Here is a 23,703-nt window from a genome sequence, read left to right as displayed (position 1 = left end):
AGAGGATTAAACTAATTAAAACATATATTTTCGGGGGGAAACTACTGTTTTGCTATGTAATTACTGTACCCTTTTCTTCCCTTTTTATTAATATCACGTAGATGTGTTTTTTTTTGGTACTTTATATAGCTGTAATGAGGCTATGAACAAAAAAAAAATCCCATCCACTTCCACTATAAAAGAATCTGCAATAGTGATTCTGTCCCACTGTGATTAAACAAATTAAAACATATATTTTCGGGGAAACCCCCTGTTTTGCAATGTAACTACTGTACCTTTGTCTTCCCTTTTTATTAATATCACCTAGATGTTTTTCCTTTGGTACTTTATATAGCTGTAATGAGGCTATGAAAACATAAAAAAATCCCATTCACTGCCACTATAAAAACAATCTGCCCAGGGAAAATGTCCCATCATAGTAACAGGGCAGAATGGGCCGGGATTTGCAAACTAGTCCATTGCTTGTCAGGGTGGGGTGACTGGGGTCCCCGGTTCAAATAGGATTTTTTTTGGGGGGGTCACAGCCTGAAAAGGTACACATTTAATTTAAAAAGTAAATGAAAGGATGACACAAAAAGCCAGACACGAGGGCTTGTTTCCAGCTTTATAATAATCAATCGAACTGAGCATTTTTTGCCTGCATATTTGTTTGATGGAAAGTTGCATGAAGTTGATAAAAAAGTAGCTTTGTTGTAGTTAGCTACTTTTGCTGTGTAACTTGTAGCTTGCTTTGCTCCATTTTCTGTGGGTAGCTTCGTTGTAGCTTAAGCTATATTTCATCAAGAGTAGCTTGTAGCTTAGCTTACTACATTTTCCAAGTAGCTTGCCCATCACTGCACTCATGTTAGCGGCACCGTCGTTCCCCTGTCCTCTGCACTTTGACAGCTGTAATCATTGCTCTAATAGACGTAGTGATGTCATCGACAAGCTCTGCTGCAGATGAGTCTGTGACTTCACAGAATCCCTGGAATGACTGGTTGATCTTTACATGACTGGCAACACTGTGAGCATCTCGCTCTATTGTCACATCAAGGTTAAGGTTTATTAACACGTCCCAAACTGGATAATTCATGTGACAGCAAATGATAAGACTGTAAAAACACAGTAAACATACACAAACAAGAACATAGACATACTGTCGACATGGTCACAGCATCCAGTAATATAAGAACATACTGTAGACATGGTCACAGACAGTATCCAGTAATATAAGAACATACTGTAGACATGTTCACAGTATCCAGTAATATAAGAACATATTGTAGACATGGTCACAGTATCCAGTAATATAACAACATACTGTAGAAACAGTATCCAGTAATATAAGTGTACCAACAACCATCCTCCAGCCTCCATAATTATGGACAGCAGGCTGCCTCCTCCTGCTTCCATTATTGATGGCACAAATGGAAGTAGGTATAAATGACAATTTGTACCTATCCACCTGTTTCCGCGATAATTTACTGTAGAATTATTTGTGGGACACTTCCGGAGAACAGCAGACATAAAAGCTCACGTTGCGTCGCAAATGCAACGGTTGTGAGCTTGTAGATCACTCTCGGCTGCGACGCCAGAAACCGCCGCACACCTTCTGTGCAATGCATGATGGGACTTTGGAAACTTTAGATAGATTTTAGTTTTAGGGGCCTCTAACCGTTGGCCGGAGGGCAAGAATTGATATTTAGGATTTAGAGCTGTCTGCTCTAATAGATGATGCATTCTGCAGCACCTGCTCATCATATATACAGTATGACTCAGACAGTTGAATCTTGCAAGCCTCCTTCACAACCCCGTTAAGGGAATTTTTTCACCAAGGTTTCCATACCAATAAACGACAGCAAAGGTAATAACTGACTCTATGAAAGCCCTGTAGAACAGAATCATCAATGACTTTACTATATGAGATAAGAAAATCCACCTGAAATTTGTCTAGCTTCCTTAAACACTGATGACCTTTCTCACCATTTCAGTAGGCTATTTAAATCAAATTTCTGATGATTGTCAATAATGGAACCAAGATATTTATAAGTGGTTACCAAATCTACCAAATCCACTGTGGCCATTTATGACAACTCTGAGGAGCTAGTGAAGATCATCTAAAATCAATGCACATGTCTTTAGTCTTTGTGACATTAAAGGAGTAGTTTACCCCAAAAATGTGCTCAATAATATGTTTTTGTATTTGTCACATTCTTAAGACAATAATTTGATTACAATACATGTACCCCCATTGATTCTGGATGGGGACCCAAATGCATTTGGGTCCTCATCCGGTATCAATGGGGGTAAATTTACTGTAACCAAATATAATTGCGACGGTCAGGTCGCATTTACTATCAAAACCTCGACCAGCTCTCCCTCTGTCAGTCAGTCTGTCACACGTCACACGTCACACTTTTGCCCTGCTCATATCTCCGCAACCGTTGCCCCGATCCATGCCAAATTTTGCACACACACTCCTTGCCTGCCAAACCACAACCTCCACCCAGCAATTCTCACATGGCCCTCTTCTAGCGCCACCATCGGTACACAGTATGTCTACACTCATGTCATCAACGTGGATCTGTCCCATTTAGCACCACCTTCAGGCTGATTTTTTAAAACACATTTTTGGACACTACTCCTACAGATTTTGCCTTAAAATCACGCAAATCGCTACACAGTATGTCTACACTCATGTCATCAATATGGATCTGTCCAATATAGCGCCACCATCAGGCCATTTTTCCAAGCACATTTTTGGACACTGCTCCTACACATTTTGGCCTAAAATCACTCTGCGACCTGACGGTCGCTTATCTCCCGATTAGGGAGTCTTACTGGTTGTTATTGTGTCTCTCCACTATCGTGCCATTTACACCTGTAACCTGTGGCCTGTCTTACTCTTCCATAATCTTTGCCCCGGGGCCTCCCCCTCACATAGAAGTAGCAAGTGACAGTCATGGTTCAAATTTAAAACATCTCTCTGTCCCTCTGACTTTCTGTCCATCTGTCTCATTGTCCATCTGTCCCTCTGACTTTCTGTCCATCTCCCAGGCAGAGGAGCCAGTGCTGAATGCGCTGAGTGCCTGTAAGATGCTTAAAGAGATGTCAAAGTTGGAACCTCAGACAGACACCAAACTCTCCATGGAAAAGCTGGCACAGATGTTTGAGAACAAGGCACATGGTGAATAAATCATCAAACTGAAGCTTTTAGGTTGTGGCATTATGTCAACTTTGGAAACATTGAAACTTTATAATGATTGTCTGTGTGCTGTCTTCCTAACCTCAGGTGTGTTGGACTCATGTTACCAGAGCAATGAGAGTAACTCCTTCAAGCTGCTCAACAGAAAGTCTCCAGTCTGGGACACAAACTGCTTCCAGATGGGCATAGCTTTTGAATCACACAGCTTCTTCAAACACAATGGATTAGAGGTTGGTCCATCTCTGACTGGCTGGTTCAGCTGGTATCCTCAACTATCTTGGTCAAGGTTTCAGCCACTTTAATCACTTTAACATTAATTATAAAATGAAATTTACACATTTCATATAGTATGAAACGTGAAAATAGTGGGGCCAGCTCTGAGCAGGGCACGGGGGGGGGGGGGGGGGGGGGGTTAGGGTTAGGGTAATTTGGTCCTTTCTGCACCACTGTGCCATACACACACTGCGCGCTGTGCGTATGCATAGCAGCGGCACTGACAAGGACAAGGTTTTATGTTCTATCCTATATTAGTTAGGGGATTTAAGGGGAGCAAATGCTAATTTGCAACCCCGAATGTCGCAGACTCGGGCGCCCTAGCTAAATCGTTAGAGCATGCCCTGAGCTACATCTGTGCAAAGTTTTGCACTTTTAGACTGATTAGCACAAGAAAAAAAAACCTAAGGCCTCAGACTAACATGAATGCTCACCCATACATGCATCGTTTTCTGAGGCCATTTCTAGCCCAAGGAATGTTTTTTGTGCAAAACAAATGCCTGCAATGGATTCAGCATCATGACAAACCCCAGTTAGACCCCTCAGATCCTACTTAAATACCCATAAAAAAAATGTTTTTCTGGGTATTTTCCTCCTGTATAGAAAGTCAATGAGAGCCCAACTTGATTTGGCCGCTGTGGCGACCCCGAAGGTCGTTGGCTCGGGCGCCCTAGCTAAATCATTAGAGCAAGCCCTGGGCTACATCTGTGCAAAATTTGGCGCTTTAAGACAAATTTGCACGAAATTAGTATTTGCTCCCCTTAAATCCCCACACTATATCTAACTTAGGTAATCCTATTAGTTTAGAGGGCCTGAAATGTTTTTTACAAGTTTGTTTGTAGTACACACTTTGTGCTCTTAGCCGGGGACCCAGTCACCAAAATGGGAGAGGACCTGTGATGTTCTGCCGTACTTTTTATTTCCGTTTTATCTATTAGTTTGGTCATTAAGGTCCACAGAATGCCCAAGGAATGTTTTTCATGCAAAACAAAATGCTTGACAAATGCAGACTGTTTTTTCTTTTTTTATATATATTTCTAGTGGAGTCAATGGGACAGTGAATATACAAATGGCCATCACTTTTTTTCGCAATGTTTCCAGCAGAGCAGACCTCTCATTCTGTGGACCTTAATGACCAAACTAATAGATAAAACAGAAATAAAAAGTGCGTGCGGCAGAACATTACAGGTCCTCTCCCATTTTGGTGACTGGGTCCCCGGCTATCTGCTATGAGCTTTTAGATCCGCTATTTTTCAAATACCATGAAGATGTATGTGTGCAAATCTTTAACTCCAATCTTTTTCCGGGGGGTCCCTGGAACAAAATATTTTGAGATAGGGCTCATGGCAAAATACATATAATTTTGGGGGTCCTTGACAATGAAGAATAGAAACAGGTGTATCAGGAAACACATTAGTAGTAGGACATTTCTGACCCTACAGAAACGGCTAAAACAGACCGTTCTGCTTCTCAGTCCATTCTGTCTAAGGCTTGGTGGGGTGACATGAAGAAGGACACAGCAGTGTGGAAAGTCCTTCTCACAATTTGCTGCCTTCCACTCTGCTTCACCAACCTCATCTCCTACAGGTTAGCACCCAGCCTTGTTGTCCCATAATGCATATTATACTTGTTATTAAAACTATATTAATTCACTTTGTTTAGACTAAGTTGGGTGTGTTTATGTTGATGCTCCACCTTGCAGGGAACCTGATGATGATGATGATGATGATGAAGAGTTCAAGCTTTCCTTTGTGGTATCAAGATGGCGTCAGTTCTGGAGAGCTCCCGTCACTTCCTTTGTGGGAAATGCAGCGATGTACTTCCCCTTCCTCTTCCTGTTTGCCTACGTGCTGCTGGTGGACTTTAAGCCACCGCCCCCTAGTGGGCTGCCCATCAGTGAATACGTGCTGTACTTCTGGGTGTTCACCTTCTTATGTCAGGAGATCTATGAGGTGAGTGGAAGGAGGTGTATGTGTGTGTGTGTGTGTGTGTGTGTGTGTGTGTGTGTGTGTGTGTGTGTGTGTGTGTGTGTGTGTGTGTGTGTGTGTGTGTGTGTGTGTGTGTGTGTGTGTGTGTGCGTGCGTGCGTGCGTGCGTGCGTGCGTGCGTGCGTGCGTGCGTGCGTGTGTGAGCATGCATGCGCATGCGTGCGTGTTCAATAATTTCACTGCCTGCAACGTTGCCACAGCTGTAATGTAAGGTAGCTTACATGTGGTTACATGTGACATTTAGAATACATTTACCTTGAGGGTGGGTGGACACAACATTCAGACCTGACACATCCAAACTGGGCACAAACACTGTTCAGGGGTCTGCCATGGAGAAAGTAACATAGAAAAAAATGTGCAGACAAATATGGGGCACTACAGCAATGTTTAACACTTCACATGTCAATAACTCAAAGACCTTCTAGTTCTTACAAAGTGCTCTGAAAGCTGCTGGTGGGAACAGTTCTGCACACAATAATGCAGGTGTTTACAGTACAAACATCTGAGGGGTTTCGATAGTCAGTGACTGATGGTCAGTTGGAGACCCCAGAGGGGGGCGGGGCCCATTTACTCATTGACTGCTATGGGCCTCGTTTGCCAACGGTTCTTGTGAAGACATTTCTTCTTAGACCCTCTTAAGTAGTTTTTAAGAATATTTTGGCATTCACCAATGTTTTCTTAGCTGTGATTTGTTCTTATGTTAGTCTTATACAAAGTCTACTCTACTCTCAAGGGCTTTCCAGACAAGCGCGATTTTCCGCACTGTAACAATGATTCTCTTTGACCTCATGCACACCTGCTCAGAATTTGCACTGGAGCTTCTCGGAGCTCTTAACAGAAGCCTCATACAGTCATTATAGGCCACTGTGAGATGTCTGATGCTGCCTTGTCTGTAGCGACACCAAAGGTGGGCAGTATACAGTGGTGTACAGAAGGATCTAAAAAGAGATATCTTCACTGCGCTTTATTTTGAAGAGCCCCTAAAGCCACGATCGTGTCCATGTTGTAAGTAGACCGTGGTGCTTACTTTCACACGGAAATTCTAACCTCGGCCAACCGTCGCAGCCCAGAGTCGCTGTGAAAAAAAGTGTTTCTCTGCAATCAAAGCGTTTTTGGAAGTAGCTTCCGAGATAAAGCCATTTCTTTGGAGCAGCAATGAATTAGCCTAGTTCCAGACCCTGAATCGCTAGCCACACCCCTTTAAATTTTTTGTTTTGGCGATTCAGGGGTCTAGAAGTGCTCTCATTGAAGAGTCCTCCCTCGGTTGAAAATCCGTACGGCGAATCAGCGTCGTGAATCAGTGTCTTGTGATCAGCGTGGGTGGGGGTTTCCCAGAACTCATGTGTGTTTCCAAGTACACCAGCGCTGCCGCCGTACCGTACCGCGCATCGCGTCGCGATAAAATGCGGTAAATTGCGGTAAAATGCGATCGTATCGATACGTGGGGCACTACAGCAATGTTTAACACTTCACATGTCAATAACTCAAAGACCTTCTAGTTCTTACAAAGTGCTCTGAAAGCTGCTGGTGGGAACAGTTCTGCACACAATAATGCAGGTGTTTACAGTACAAACATCTGAGGGGTTTCGATAGTCAGTGACTGATGGTCAGTTGGAGACCCCAGAGGGGGGCGGGGCCCATTTACTCATTGACTGCTATGGGCCTCGTTTGCCAACGGTTCTTGTGAAGACATTTCTTCTTAGACCCTCTTAAGTAGTTTTTAAGAATATTTTGGCATTCACCAATGTTTTCTTAGCTGTGATTTGTTCTTATGTTAGTCTTATACAAAGTCTACTCTACTCTCAAGGGCTTTCCAGACAAGCGCGATTTTCCGCACTGTAACAATGATTCTCTTTGACCTCATGCACACCTGCTCAGAATTTGCACTGGAGCTTCTCGGAGCTCTTAACAGAAGCCTCATACAGTCATTATAGGCCACTGTGAGATGTCTGATGCTGCCTTGTCTGTAGCGACACCAAAGGTGGGCAGTATACAGTGGTGTACAGAAGGATCTAAAAAGAGATATCTTCACTGCGCTTTATTTTGAAGAGCCCCTAAAGCCACGATCGTGTCCATGTTGTAAGTAGACCGTGGTGCTTACTTTCACACGGAAATTCTAACCTCGGCCAACCGTCGCAGCCCAGAGTCGCTGTGAAAAAAAGTGTTTCTCTGCAATCAAAGCGTTTTTGGAAGTAGCTTCCGAGATAAAGCCATTTCTTTGGAGCAGCAATGAATTAGCCTAGTTCCAGACCCTGAATCGCTAGCCACACCCCTTTAAATTTTTTGTTTTGGCGATTCAGGGGTCTAGAAGTGCTCTCATTGAAGAGTCCTCCCTCGGTTGAAAATCCGTACGGCGAATCAGCGTCGTGAATCAGTGTCTTGTGATCAGCGTGGGTGGGGGTTTCCCAGAACTCATGTGTGTTTCCAAGTACACCAGCGCTGCCGCCGTACCGTACCGCGCATCGCGTCGCGATAAAATGCGGTAAATTGCGGTAAAATGCGATCGTATCGATCTCGCTATGAAACACCAGTAGCAGGCATGTTATGTTGTGTTTGATTACTAGTTCGTAGTGCTCCTATTCTGACTGTTTCTTTGGTTAGCAAGTAGCACTAGCAAGCAACAGGCTAGCCACTAGCCAGCCACACTATGTCATGTGTTGGTCGGTGAACCAATCGCTGAAGACTGCCTCTTTTTGGCAACGCCCATCCCTGCAATCACCTTGGGGGAAAGCACTTTCAGACTGAATAATGAAGTGAAACGAAATGTCAATTCAGGCTGAGTGTCAGGCTAGCAATGAATAGGAGCCTATGGAGATTAGACGCTTCCTGATGATGGCGGCCGAGTTGCATCATGGGATATGACGTTTTCTCGCTCACCAGCTGCTGCCGCAGCTCCTGTTTACCTGGTAACCACGGTCATTCCTTTCACGTTCCTGGACGTATTTGGCATCGGAAGTGTTAAATCGAAAAGGGCGAAACATACATTTTAGGCTGCCTGTGCATGTAACATATTAGCTGTAATATATCAGCTTAATTCAGTTTGATTGATGTGTTTATGAACTTTCAGGCATTCTTCTTGCGTGACATGACTTTACACCAGAGGATGAAGCTGTACATACAGGATGTCTGGAACAAGTATGACTGCACTGCCATCATTCTGTTCATCATTGGTCTCATCAGCAGGTTGGTACAAATTATGCATTATTAGGTACAGTAGTACTTCAAGCAAGGACAGAAAAAACAACAAACAAAAACATGTAAACATTATGTAGGGCGATTACTTTGGCATCGGGACTAATAATCACCATTAATGGAGCTAGGGTTAGGGTTAGGGTTAAGTGTTCATTAGACTCCAGCACCATGCAATCATATTGGTACAACATTAACACTTCGCTAGCCGAAATAGAATGGTTGTTGATAGATTAGCCGTGACATTTCTATTATTGTATTATGATCTGAGACATAATATTATGTTTATAAACATGAGCCCGCCACCCCTCCTTCTTGAACAACGCCTTCCTTTTTTTCAATCCCCGTTGTTTGCTCACCATGAATATCTGGATCTCCATCGGAATAAAGTGGAGGTTTAGGCCGAGGCATCGTCTCCCTGTGCGTTTCGCGTGCGCGATCCGTGTGCATATAATCCAAGCATATGGTCCAGGTATGACTGAACGGTCGATGTGAGCATTTTGGCTAGCTTAGCCCTTAGCACTCCAGCTATGCTAATGTAATCGTCTAAACAGTAAACGGACGGCTGCAAGGAGCCTCTGAGAAGGAAAGGACCTGACGTCATTTCTGCTTCATGTCAGAGCAGCCATGAGCTATCGATGGACGAGCGGTGACTAGGGAAGGTTAGACGATCGCCGATTTTCGGATAAAAATCATTTATTTCGGTTTTAATGACCCAGTACGGTAAAAGACGGCGCGGCTGAGACTCCTTGCTCAGATGTCCGGTATATTCCGGTTTTAATATTAAGGGGCTCCCTGTGGCTGGGAAAGGGTTAATCAAGTCATATGACACCAGCCACAACTCTCTTCGACAAACGGTTGATGGATGAGTAATAGCCAAAAAAAGGAACAATCAAGTTTCGGCCAATCAGAAGAGGGGGCGGGGCTAAGTTAAACCAATTAAGGTGAAGGACTCTTAGTCAAGTCATATGATACAAACCACAACTCTGTACGACAAACGGTTGATGGGTAACAGCCAAAAAAAGGAACAATCAAGTATCGACCCAACGGTTGATGAGTAACAGCCAAAAAAAGGAACAATCAAGTATCGACCAAACGGTTGATGAGTAACAGCCAAAAAAAGGAAGAATCAAGTATCGACCAATCAGAGCAGGGGGCACTTTCTGTTTGGCGAAGGAAGTTTGACGCTTCGCCACGGGCACACCGTTTTACGAAAACTCACGATTCGCACAACTTTTCATCGTTAAGGTGTCTTGAGTATGCCGAGCGAATTTGAAGTTGATCCGATTAACCCCCTAGGAGGACTTCGTTAAAGTGCGACACGTGAAAACAGCCAAAAATACACCAAAACGCCACTAATTAGTCAAAATGGCTGACTTCCGGTTTGGTTTCTGACATGGCACCAAGAGACTTTTCTGTGAGTCCGGACATGATACAGATGTGTACCGAATTTCGTACGTGTGGGTGAAACCGTATAGTGGGGCTGTTGCGTTGAAATGTTGTAGGGGGCACTGTTGCGCAATTAATTTTTTTTTTATTACGTAATTTTTCGCCACTTGCTTGCAAAGTTGCGCAACTTTTGGAGTACGTTTTGCGCCTCAAAAATGCAATTCTTTATAGGGAATAATAATAATAATAATAATTAAAGCTGCAAGCAGCGATGACCGTGCCCTCGCAGCTCTACCCACGTCACAAGGGGCAGCAGTCACCATGAGGTTACCACAATTAGAGTGTATTGAGTGTAACACTCTTACACTATTACTTACTGTGTAATAGAGTGTTATAGTTAGGATGGGTATGCAGAGGGCAGTGCAAATATACACATATTACAAATAAATATTCATGATGGATCATTAGATTGTACTGCTAACGGTGATATTATGTTACAGATTAGTACCATTAGAACCTGTGTTCTTTTAGATGAATGTGATTGGTTGTATCTATTACAGGCACCCTATTTATGTGTAACTTGTAATGTGCTCTGTATACCCTGAAGAAGGCAGCTGTACTGCCGAAACGTTGGTTTAATTCATCTCTGTGTCCAACAATAGACATTCGCAATTTGGCTACGGTGTGTGCGGCCACTTTTCTATCTTTTTAAGACACTTTCTGAGATTATTACTGCCGTGAGCCGGCACCACCACAAGGACCTGGTGTGCATAGCATTCCTGTGCCCAGATTAGAACCTACCAGAAGCCTCACAATAAACCTCCAACTCGACCAGAGTCAGATATTCTCTCCTGCCAGGAATCACAATGTTGATACTGCCAAATTCCTTGCTGTCTGTTACCCTGGTGCCTGTTATCAAAGACAAAGCTGGCAAGGTTGGGAGCTTGGACAATTACAGACCTATTGCTCTTGCTAGTGTAATGTCCAAGGTCCTCGAAAGAGTTTTATTAGATCGACTTTCTTCTTTTTTTGATACTACTGACAATCAGTATGGGTTTAAGGCAAAACATGGTACTGATCTCTGTGTTTATGCTCTGAAAGAAGTCATTGGAAAATATAAAAGCCAGAATTCCTCTGTTCTAGTGGGGTTGGTCGACGCGTCTCGGGCCTTTGACAGAGTCAATCATCATGAACTGATTTTAAAGCTTAAAGTGATCCCTGATTAATACGACAAATATGCCTTAATACATTATAATTGTCCTCTATAATTACAACTAGAAAAAAGCCCCCTGCGGGGGCTTAAGGGGGACACACGCTGGAAGCGGAGGCGGCGCGGAACGCCTCGTCTGCCGCGCCGATACGCCACTGTTCTATTTGTCCAGCGTTGCCGAGCGTTGAACATGTTCTCCCATGCTTCTCCCCACCGGGGGAAATGGATGTGCTCTGTGGCAGCGCGCCGCATCCAGTTGGGGTTACCGCGCGGCACTTCACGTGCGTCGATACCGCGATGCGACGCTGCGCAGCTGCCCGCGTTCAGTGTGTGCTCCCCTTTATGTCCCTAGTGCCCGGTTGTGTAGGTGGCCACCTCTCCAAGTGCCCACATATCCCTATTGGCCAGTTAAAGGGAATGGCCTACAACCAAACACGGCCCTGACTGCGTGGGGCCCCAGACAGCCACCTAGGGCCAGCCCTGCGCCACCTGCCCAGCCACAGGAAAAGTAGATGATCAGCGAGGCATTTTTGTATTATGTTTTTTACACAATTGAACAACGGACAGTCGGACGCAGAGTTAGCAGAAATGCGGACAGACTGGCTGGTACGTGTTCTGATTAAGGTAGTGAGATAATATCCAAGATTTATCATTAACAAAAAGGCACACATGGACACTAATGGTAAAATATATATATATAGTTACAGTAATTTTCTACGCCACCTAAATAATAACACAACCTCCTCCAGTCCCTTAAGCGGCCGTGGCCCCACCTCCCCACCCGGTCTGGGCTGTCTGAAAGTGAGTTAGTCTTTTTTAGGGTGTCAGGCATATTCGCCTATAACATATTCGCCTACACGCATTTGGTCCTTTCGCCTGGCATTTTCGCCTTGGAGGAGAGTCTTTTCACCTACCTGTCTGAGCCATTTCACCTACCCTCAATTCTGCTGTCAGACTGTCCATGTTTGCATATTATCTCTTTGTCATTTAAATATTATAGTGACTGTGACAGTGGTGTTACAGTACATGTCAAACCTACACACGGCTACACTCCATAGTAATCACATAAATACAGAGCTATTGGAATCAGGTGCGCCCAAATAATTAATTAATCTATGTCCCGATACTACATTCTTTGGTGCAGTATTGAAGAGTATTGTAAAATGAACACTATTGTAGGCCTATATTGTTTTAACATTAGGCTATACAAAATAGATATGTAGGCTATTAGCCTATATAGGTCTAAGATATATAATACACCAAAATAGCCTATAGAATCAACCTTGCCTGTCAACAGGCATACAAATCTATTTTGCCATTTTGTATAAAATAAATAAAATTAAAATGTGATGTAAATAATAAATGTCAAATAAAATGTTAGATTCACTTGACACCACTGTCACAGTCACTATAATATTTAAATGACAAAGAGAAAATATGCAAACATGGACAGTCTGTGTGTGTGTGTGTGTGTGTGTGTGTGTGTGTGTGTGTGTGCGTGTGCGTGTGCGTGTGTGTGTGTGTGAGATGTTCTGGGCTTGTGTTGACCTGAATGGCCCCTGGCTGCACAGTCCTTTTCCGCCCTCTAGTGGCAGAAAAGGTGGTCCTAGCAAGAGGTGGCTAAAATATATGCCTGTATAAAAAATGATGTTTTATATTAATTGTATACGATGTAAGTACATAGCATGGTGGCAAATGTGCCTATAACGTTGCCAGAGTACTGATCAGTACATATGCCAAGCGTGGAACCTCTAGCATTAGTGGTTTGCTGGGAATAGGGAGCATAAGCCATTGTGACTCCATGGAGCCCTTCTCCAATTACTATATGTAAGATATAAAATTAAAAACACCTTAAAGGAGCTATAGTCAACTTTTTCATTGTAGGTGTACATCCTAGTCTACAGACTAGGATGTAAACAAAGTACGGGCCCTGTAAATGTAAACAAAGGGCCAAAATGATTATTTTATCATTATTTTACGCTTTTTGTGGTCATTTTTTAATTGAAACACATATATGAAGCTTATTTTTTTATAAAATATTTTCGAAACATTATTTTTATTTTAGCATCCGTTTTTCAAGAAAAAGTTGACTATAGCTCCTTTAAATATTTTATTTCTTCTAGAAATAGCTAATCTTTCACTCAATAGGGGAAATGCCTGTCGCAAGTTGATGATGTCATAAATGTAATTTGTGATCTATCCCTATGGAATTTATGGCATGCATGTGAAAATAAAAACAAACTTAATACTTCCTATGGTTAATATGAGCATCAAATCAATATTTCAAATGTGTTTGTGGTTTATTTTGCACATGCATGCCATAAATTAGACCACACATAACATTTATGACATCATCAACTTGCGACAGGCATTTCCCCTATTGACTGAAAGATTAGCTATTTCTAGAGAAATAAAATATGTGAGATGTTTTTAATTTTACATTGTAGTTATAGAGGACAATTATAATGTATTAAGGCATATTTGTCGTATTAGCCAGGGATCACTTTAAAGAAAAGGGTGTTCCTGATAGCATCATTCGCATCTTGTCATACTGGTATGCTAACCAGAGTATGCAGGTCAGATGGGGTAGTGGGGTCTCTGCTCCCTTCTCTGTTAGCAATGGCGTCCGCCAGGGGGGATTACTTTCGCCAGCCCTGTTCAATTTATATATGAACGATCTCTCTGTGTCTTTAAATAATTGTAAAACAGGTTGTAAGATTGGGGACACCCTAATTAACCATTTTATGTACGCGGATGACCTGGCAGTAATATCTCCCAGTAGTGCTGGTTTTCAACATTTGCTTGATGTTTGCACAGCGTATGGTTTATCTTTTGATGTCAAATATAACGCTAAGAAGAGTGTTGTCACGACATGTAGGACGAGGGATGATAAAAATCTTTCCTTTCCATCTTTCTACCTGGCAGGTCAAGTGTTACCTGTATGTAGCAAAGCCAAGTATTTGGGACATGTCATAAATGACCAGTTGACGGATGATGATGATCTGTATAGGCAGCGACGGACATTATATGCTCAAGCTAACATGTTGGGGAGGAAATTTCATTTCTGCTCTGTTGATGTGAAAGCTAACCTCTTTAGAGCATATTGTACTCCTTTGTATACCGCCCCCCTGTGGGTTAAATTCAAGAAAGCAAGCATGCATAAACTTCAGGTTGCCTATAGTGACTGTTTACGGATACTTCTGAGAAAACCTAGGTGGAGCAGTGCTAGTGAGCTGTTTTGTAACCTGGGTATAAGCACTTTTCAAGCTCTTCGGAGGAATTTAATGTATAGATTTATGTGTCGTTTGAATGAGTCGCAAAACTCTATTATTGGGTTGTTGATCAACCCCTGCCTCAGTACTACCCGGTACCAGTCTCCTTTCTGGGAACACTGGTACGATTGCCTTGTGTATAGATGATGTATTTTTTTTAATGATTCTGTACAGTTTTTTTTTATTTTTTTTATGCGTTTTTATGTGTCTTGTTATTAATGGACCATGTGTCTTCTAAATAAAGTTTATTGATTGATTGATTGTTGACATAGCGACCTGTCATTCCTCCGCAGTTGTAGGTTTCGGTGACTCTTTTTATTTTAGCATCCATTTTTCAAGAAAAAGTTGACTATAGCTCCTTTAAATATTTTATTTCTTCTAGAAATAGCTAATCTTTCACTCAATAGGGGAAATGCCTGTCGCAAGTTGATGATGTCATAAATGTAATTTGTGATCTATCCCTATGGAATTTATGGCATGCATGTGAAAATAAAAACAAACTTAATACTTCCTATGGTTAATATGAGCATCAAATCAATATTTCAAAGGTGTTTGTGGTTTATTTTGCACATGCATGCCATAAATTAGACCACACATAACATTTATGACATCATCAACTTGCGACAGGCATTTCCCCTATTGACTGAAAGATTAGCTATTTCTAGAGAAATAAAATATGTGAGATGTTTTTAATTTTACATTGTAGTTATAGAGGACAATTATAATGTATTAAGGCATATTTGTCGTATTAGCCAGGGATCACTTTAAAGAAAAGGGTGTTCCTGATAGCATCATTCGCATCTTGTCATACTGGTATGCTAACCAGAGTATGCAGGTCAGATGGGGTAGTGGGGTCTCTGCTCCCTTCTCTGTTAGCAATGGCGTCCGCCAGGGGGGATTACTTTCGCCAGCCCTGTTCAATTTATATATGAACGATCTCTCTGTGTCTTTAAATAATTGTAAAACAGGTTGTAAGATTGGGGACACCCTAATTAACCATTTTATGTACGCGGATGACCTGGCAGTAATATCTCCCAGTAGTGCTGGTTTTCAACATTTGCTTGATGTTTGCACAGCGTATGGTTTATCTTTTGATGTCAAATATAACGCTAAGAAGAGTGTTGTCACGACCTGTAGGACGAGGGATGATAAAAATCTTTCCTTTCCATCTTTCTACCTGGCAGGTCAAGTGTTACCTGTATGTAGCAAAGCCAAGTATTTGGGACATGTCATAAATGACCAGTTGACGGATGATGATGATCTGTATAGGCAGCGACGGACATTATATGCTCAAGCTAACATGTTGGGGAGGAAATTTCATTTCTGCTCTGTTGATGTGAAAGCTAACCTCTTTAGAGCATATTGTACTCCTTTGTATACCGCCCCCCTGTGGGTTAAATTCAAGAAAGCAAGCATGCATAAACTTCAGGTTGCCTATAGTGACTGTTTACGGATACTTCTGAGAAAACCTAGGTGGAGCAGTGCTAGTGAGCTGTTTTGTAACCTGGGTATAAGCACTTTTCAAGCTCTTCGGAGGAATTTAATGTATAGATTTATGTGTCGTTTGAATGAGTCGCAAAACTATATTATTGGGTTGTTGATCAACCCCTGCCTCAGTACTACCCGGTACCAGTCTCCTTTCTGGGAACACTGGTACGATTGCCTTGTGTATAGATGATGTATTTTTTTTAATGATTCTGTACATTTTTTTTTTATTTTTTTTATGCGTTTTTATGTGTCTTGTTATTAATGGACCATGTGTCTTCTAAATAAAGTTTATTGATTGATTGATTGTTGACATAGCGACCTGTCATTCCTCCGCAGTTGTAGGTTTCGGTGACTCCAGCTCCGATATGTTGGATCACAGCACACCTGGGAATCAAATTTCTTACTTACAAATCACTCTGGATAAGGGTGTCTGCTAAAAGCCTACACAGACATTAAAATGAATATACCTGTTGTTGCTGTTTCCATTGTCGCTCAGTGAATTTCCAATGCGGATCTCAGCTCCATTGAGTCTGTCAGGGCAACAGTCCTTCCTGTTGGTGATTGTGACGTATCTGACGTTGTAGACCGCTCGGAGGTCCACTCTCCACCAGGGTCTATAATCACCATTTGTGTGCGATGTGGACAGCTGGTCCCAGTCGCTTGCACGGCTCCCATCAATAGCCTTTTGAGGCCAACCTTCATGGGTAGACCCTAACCCATATGTAGATGACTGTGTAGCAACTCCAGCTCTTGCCCAATTTGTCCCTTGAAAGAAGCATGAAAACCAACAATCAGTCTGAATATCATCAACTATGTCTATATGTTATCGCTATCACATTTTTATGTCTCATCTCCAAACGTTCAAAAGATTTAGAGGAAGAAAAGAATCGTGTACATCTTTTGCTCTCTGCTGTTTCTATTCAACGTCTACACGTCTTGATAATTGTGTTCAGTTACTGTATGTGCCAAATACAGAAAAAAAAACTATAATGAATCACTTAACTCTTACCCGTATCCAGCAATATTTGTGTTGGAAATTATTATTATTATTAAGGGGACTGCCCCATAGGTCGAACAGCGTCGGCAGGTTAGATAATCACGAGCGAGCGTCGGCAGGTTAGATAATCACCCGCGTCACGGTTACTGAGGTTAGGTTTAGGGTTAGGGTTAGAGTTAGGCATAGTTTTACTGAAGTTAGGATTAGGGTTTGGGTTCGAGTTTGGTGGTCAATCCAAAGGGTGTTCGACCCAGAGTCGTCTAATCAGAGAGTCATACCACTGCGGGGTCAGAAACAGCGCTGGTCACGTGGTTCATTGTCACTGTGGTTCATTGTCACTTTACACCTCATAGACTTCAATGCATTTTGTAAACTTCCGGTTCGCCGTTTGTCACTATACGCCAATAGATGTGTGCGTAGAAGACCTGGCCCCATGAAGTGAACGGGAGTGACGCAACTCTCCGTAGGTAGAAGGCTCTGGTTCGACCTAATGACATGTTACCTATTATTAAAGGTGTCTGACCATTTTAAATGATTTGACAATTTGGCCAATGTCTGAGCAGGTTTTATTGTATAGTTTGTTGTTCACTCTTGATTAAGTAATTTACAATTTCATAATAATAATAATAATTAAAGCTGCAAGCAGCAATAAACCGTACCCTCGCAGCTCTACCCATGTCACAAGGTGTAGCAGCCAATTAGCATTAGATTTTTTAGCACCAGCAATAGCATTTTTTACATTAGCTTTAACATTAGCATTTTTATTATTATTAGCATTTTTTAGCATTAGCATTTTTAGCATCAGCATTTTTACATTAGCATTTTTACAACAGCATTTTTAGCACTAGCATTTTTAGCATTTTTAACATTAGCATTAGCATTTTTTAGCTTTAGCATTTTTAACATTAGCATTAACTGCAGCAACTTTAAGATACGCTATTGGAGCTGGAATTACCGCGGCTGCTGGCACCAGACTTGCCCTCCAATGGCTCCTCGTCAAAGGATTTAAAGTCCACTCATTCCAATTACAGGGCCTCCAAAGAGTCCTGGATTGCTATTTTTCGTCACTACCTCACCGTGCCGGGAGTGGGTAATTTGCGCGCCTGCTGCCTTCCTTGGATGTGGTAGCCGTTTCTCAGGCTCCCTCTCCGGAATCGAACCCTGATTCCCCGTTACCCGTGGTCACCATGGTAAGCACGTAGCGTACCATCGAAAGTTGATAGGGCAGACACTCGAATGACACGTCGCCGCCGCGGAGGGCGGGCGATCGGCCCGAGTTTATCCAGAGTCACCAAAGCGAGCGAGGCGGCGCCCGGAGGCGCCGCCCCGCGAGGGTTTTGGATCTGATAAATGCACGCATCCCCGGAGGTCAGCGCCCGTTTGCATGTATTAGCTCTAGAATTACCACAGTTATCCAAGTAACTGAGGAGCGATCAAAGGAACCATAACTGATTTAATGAGCCTTTCGCAGTTTCACTGTACAAGCCGTTTGTACTTAGACATGCATGGCTTAATCTTTGAGACAAGCATATGCTACTGGCAGGATCAACCAGGTAGGCCTCCGTGCCCGAGGGAAGCGCGGCACGCGCCGCCTCCCCCAACGGGGTGCTCCGCCGCGGGCAGGCCGCCAGGCCGCCTCGGGTGAGGCGGCGCGGCCCGCCCCGGGGGCGTGCGCTGAGACGGTCAGCCTTGCTGCCCTTTCCGCCTACCCGGACGAAAGGATGTTATGGCGGGCGGGTATGCTCGGCCCCGTTTCGCAGCTGTTCGGTCGTGTCGCCGGAGGTGTGGCCGGAGCCGCGACACTGGCAGGGTTCGAGAAAACGAGCTTCCGGAGCGCGCCTTCGCGGAGCCTCAGCGCATAGCAGCTCGCACCTGCCCGGAGGCGTGGTGGGAGGCCGGCCTCGGCGCCGCTCGGGCGGTCCGTGGTAGGACAACTGGGACAGACGGGGCGTCTCGGTCTCGCTCGGCCGGGGGTCGGCCACGGAGGTGCGCGAAGGAGCTCCGGAGAGCCTCCGAGCCTAGGGTCCTCCGCGGCCTGGTCGGGCCCGCAGTGCGGCAAGCAGCGTCCGCCAGACGCACCTAGGTGCCGGCGGGGCCCTTGCCAGAGGCGGGCTACGTGTGCCATTCGATCAGTGGGGTGGTCTCGAGCCACCTTTGGTCCGTGTTTCAAGCTCCAGGGCGGCCACCGGGGCGACAGACCGTGAGGTCCGACCCCGAGGCGCCCTGCCTGGCTTCCCTCGCCGGCGCGCGCCGGTTCTCATATCCGGGCTGGGAAAAGTTCCCAAATCGTTCGGGAGAGTTTTTCAAAGACAGGGGGGGGAGAGGAGCCAGGGACGCCCCTGGCTCCTCGACCACCTCCAGGCTCCGAGGGGGGCAGCGCCGGCGCCGGCCTGCCCGCCCAAGGGCCACTCTCCTTCCCATACACGGGATGGCACTGGTGCCTCCCGATTCCTGGATCTTTTTCCCCTCCCACAGGGGGAGGGGGGGACAGCCACCTTCTCCATGAGCTCCGGGGCGCTCGCCCCGCTCGCGCAGCCCGAAACGGTGCACCTTCGTCGGGCTACGTAGCTCCACGCTTCGCCGGCACGCGCCGGTTCTTATATCCGGGCTGGGAAAAGTTCCCAAATCGTTCGGGAGAGTTTTTCAAAGACAGGGGGGGGGAGAGGAGCCAGGGACGCCCCTGGCTCCTCGACCACCTCCAGGCTCCGAGGGGGGCAGCGCCGGCGCCGGCCTGCCCGCCCGAGGGCCACTCTCCTTCCCATACACGAGATGGCACAAGGGCCTCCCGGTTCCTGGATCTTTTTCCCCTCCCACAGGGGGAGGGGGGGACAGCCACCGGCTCCATGAGCTCGAGGGGCGCTCGCCCCACTCGCACAGCCCGAAACGGTGCACCTCCGTCGGGCTGCGGAGCTCCACGTTCCACACCTACCCTATGGTGGAAGTTGGCCTTTACCCCCCCAGAGAATTTCAAAGGAGGGCAAGGGAGGCCTGCCCAGGGACCCCCGGGGACCCCGGGGACCCTCCTGGGACATGGGACTCTCTCCAGGGCACCAGGGCCGATGTGCTGCACCCTGAGCCCGACTTAGGACACCTTTTCGGGGCACTGGACGCCCAGCGCCGCTCTCTATACCTCCGTGATGGAGGGTGTTCCCTCTCTGGCTACTTACCTACAGTACGAGGCAGGGGCAGGGGGCAACAGCCCTAGCACTCACGGGGGTCCCTAGGGACCTCCAGAGCACCTGGGCCGACCCTCCACACCCTCATGCCCGACCTAGCTCACCTTTTCGGGGCACTGAACGGCCCGCGCCGCTCCCTATAGCTCCGTGATGGAGCAAGTGCCTCAACCTGGACCTCACCTACGGTACAAGGCAGGGGCAGGGGAAGCCTGCCCAAGGGGTCCCTGGAACCAGCAGACCTCCAGGGCCCACCCTGGCCACCTCAAGGCCGACTTAGGACACCTTTTCGGGGCACTGGACGCCCAGCGCCGCTCTCTATACCTCCGTGATGGAGGGTGTGCCCTCTTTGGCTACTTACCTGCAGTGCGAGGCAGGGGCAGGGGGCAACAGCCCTAGCACTCACAGGGGTCCCTAGGGACCTCCAGAGCACATGGGCCGACCCTCCACGCCCTCATGCCCGACCTAGCTCACCTTTTCGGGGCACTGAACGGCCAGCGCCGCTCTCTATACCTCCGTGATGGAGGGTGTGCCCTCTTTGGCTACTTACCTGCAGTACGAGGCAGGGGCAGGGGGCAGCAGCCCTAGCACTCACAGGGGTCCCTAGGGACCTCCAGAGCACATGGGCCGACCCTCCACGCCCTCATGCCCGACCTAGCTCACCTTTTCGGGGCACTGAACGGCCAGCGCCGCTCCCTATACCTCCGTGATGGAGGGTGTGCCCACTTTGGCTACTGACCTACCGTACTAGGCAGGGGCAGGGGGCAACAGCCCTAGCACCCCAGGGGTCCCTAGGGACCTCCAGAGCACCAGGGCCGACCCTCCGAACCCTCTAGCCCGACCCAGCTCATCTTTTCGGGGCACTGAGCGGCAGGCGCCGCTCCCTATACCTCCGTGATGGAGGGTGTGCCCACCTTGGCTACTGACCTACCGTACTAGGCAGGGGCAGGGGGCAACAGCCCTAGCACCCCAGGGGTCCCTAGGGACCTCCAGAGCACCAGGGCCGACCCTCCGAACCCTCTAGCCCGACCCAGCTCATCTTTTCGGGGCACTGAGCGGCAGGCGCCGCTCCCTATACCTCCGTGATGGAGGGTGTGCCCACTTTGGCTACTGACCTACCGTACTAGGCAGGGGCAGGGGGCAACAGCCCTAGCACCACCAGGGGTCCCTAGGGACCTCCAGGGCACCAGGGCCGACCCTCCGAACCCTCTAGCCCGACCCAGCTCATCTTTTCGGGGCACTGAGCGGCAGGCGCCGCTCCCTATACCTCCGTGATGGAGGGTGTGCCCACTTTGGCTACTGACCTACTGTACTAGGCAGGGGCAGGGGGCAACAGCCCTAGCACCCCAGGGGTCCCTAGGAACCTCCAGAGCACCAGGGCCGACCCTCCGAACCCTCTAGCCCGACCCAGCTCATCTTTTCGGGGCACTGAACGGCAGGCGCCGCTCCCTATACCTCCGTGATGGAGGGTGTGCCCACTTTGGCTACTGACCTACCGTACTAGGCAGGGGCAGGGGGCAACAGCCCTAGCACCCCAGGGGTCCCTAGGGACCTCCAGAGCACATGGGCCGACCCTCCACACCCTCATGCCCGACCTAGCTCACCTTTTCGGGGCACTGAACGGCCAGCGCCGCTCTCTATACCTCCGTGATGGAGGGTGTGCCCTCTTTGGCTACTTACCTGCAGTACGAGGCAGGGGCAGGGGGCAACAGCCCTAGCACTCACAGGGGTCCCTAGGGACCTCCAGAGCACATGGGCCGACCCTCCACACCCTCATGCCCGACCTAGCTCACCTTTTCGGGGCACTGAACACCGAGCGCCGCCCTCCATAGCTCCGTGATGGAGGGTGTGCCTCATACAGGCACTGCTCTACGGTACGTGGGCGGGGGCAGGGGACACTGCCCAAGGGGTCCCCGGAACATCCAGACACCCAGGGACCACGCTCCACGCTTCAAACCCGAGCTAAGGCACTCATTTCGGCCACTGGACGGCCAGCGCCGCTCTCTATACCTCCGTGATGGAGGGTGTGCCTCATACAGGCACTGCTCTACGGTACGTGGGCGGGGGCAGGGGACACTGCCCAAGGGGTCCCCGGAACATCCAGACACCCAGGGACCACCCTCCACGCTTCAAACCCGAGCTAAGGCACTCATTTCGGCCACTGGACGGCCAGCGCCGCTCTCTATACCTCCGTGATGGAGGGTGTGCCTCATACAGGCACTGCTCTACGGTACGTGGGCGGGGGCAGGGGACACTGCCCAAGGGGTCCCCGGAACATCCAGACACCCAGGGACCACCCTCCACGCTTCAAACCCGAGCTAAGGCACCCATTTCGGCCACTGGACGCCCAGCGCCGGCCTCTATACCTCCGTGATGGAGGGTGTTCCCAATTGAGGCTCTGACCTACAGTAATGTGGCAGGAGGAGGGAGACTGAGCCCTGGCTCCAGACCTCCAGGGCAGGGGGGCCGGCGCCGCCGCAGGCCTGCCCGCCCGAGGGCCACTCTCTTTCCCATACACGAGATGGCACAAGGGCCTCTCGGTTCCTGGATCTTTTTCCCCTCCCAGGACTGAGAGGGAGGAGAGCCCAGTCTACTTGTGTGTTTGCTTTTACCGCCCCAGAGAATTTCAAAGGAGGGAAACCGGGAGGCTTGCCCAGGGACCAGCGGGGGTCCCCGGACCCCCCAGAGCACCAGGGCCGACGTGCCCGACCCTCGACCCGACTTGGGACACCCTCCTGGGGGGTCCGCGACCCAGCAGCGGCCTCTATACCTCCGTGATGGAGGGTGTTCCCACTTTGTGCGGGAGGATTTTTCAAAGGACAGGGGCAGGGGAGATCTGCCCAGCCTCCGGTACCTCCAGGGCCGACTCTCCACACCCTCTAGGCCGACTAGGGGCACCCTCCTCGGCCACTTTCCACCCAGAGCCGGCCTCAGCTCCATGGGGACATGGGGATATTCTGTACTTAGAAAAAATCCCGGCTCAAGTGCCCGCTTTCAGCCACTCGCTAACACTACAAGTCAGGGGGCAGGGGACACTGCCCAGGGGGTCCGGGGACCCCCAAGAGAACCAGGGACCACCCTCCCCACCCCAAACCCGAGTTAAGACACCCATCTGGGCCACTTTACACCCAGCACCGGCCTCTACACCTCCGTGATGGAGGGTGTTCCCACTTTGTTCGGGAGGATTTTTCAAAGGACAGGGGCAGGGGAGATCTGCCCAGGCTCTCGAAACCTCCAGGGCCGACTCTCCACACCCTCTAGGCCGACTAGGGGCACCCTCCTCGGCCACAATCCACCCAGCACCGGCCTCTATACCTCCGTGATGGAGGGTGTTCCCACTTTGCTCGGGAGAGTTTTACAAAGGAAGGAGGGGGGGAGAGAGCCAGGGAGCCTGGATCTCGGAGCTCCAGGGCCCAGGGGCCGGCCCCTCACTGCTCGAGGCCGACCTGGGGGCCTCGGCCTCGGCCGAGGGACCACCCACGGACCCCCTGGAGCGCTCGCGGACCCCCTCGGACCCCCTAAACGGCCCTAAACGGCCACA

At 47.7% G+C, this 23,703-nt stretch overlaps 1 protein-coding gene across 1 annotated transcript in view; it reads left to right on the top strand.

Moving 5' to 3' along the window:
* Positions 1-23,703, top strand: part of LOC308289420 (transient receptor potential cation channel subfamily M member 5-like) — a gene marked incomplete at both ends in the record, with an annotated part of 368,042 nt that overhangs the window by 13,730 nt on the left and 330,609 nt on the right. Inside the window, 4 exons of the mRNA XM_080731110.1 lie at positions 3,037-3,166; positions 3,272-3,446; positions 5,160-5,409; positions 8,512-8,627. Of these exons, the coding sequence (XP_080587236.1) occupies positions 3,037-3,166; positions 3,272-3,446; positions 5,160-5,409; positions 8,512-8,627 (671 nt within the window). The remainder of the gene's footprint in view (positions 1-3,036; positions 3,167-3,271; positions 3,447-5,159; positions 5,410-8,511; positions 8,628-23,703) is intronic.

Source organism: Nannobrachium achirus (assembly GCF_963921795.1).
Source record: "Nannobrachium achirus genome assembly, chromosome: 8".
In the NCBI taxonomy this organism is placed as follows: domain Eukaryota; kingdom Metazoa; phylum Chordata; class Actinopteri; order Myctophiformes; family Myctophidae; genus Nannobrachium; species Nannobrachium achirus.
This window is presented reverse-complemented; position numbering and strand designations above follow the sequence as displayed.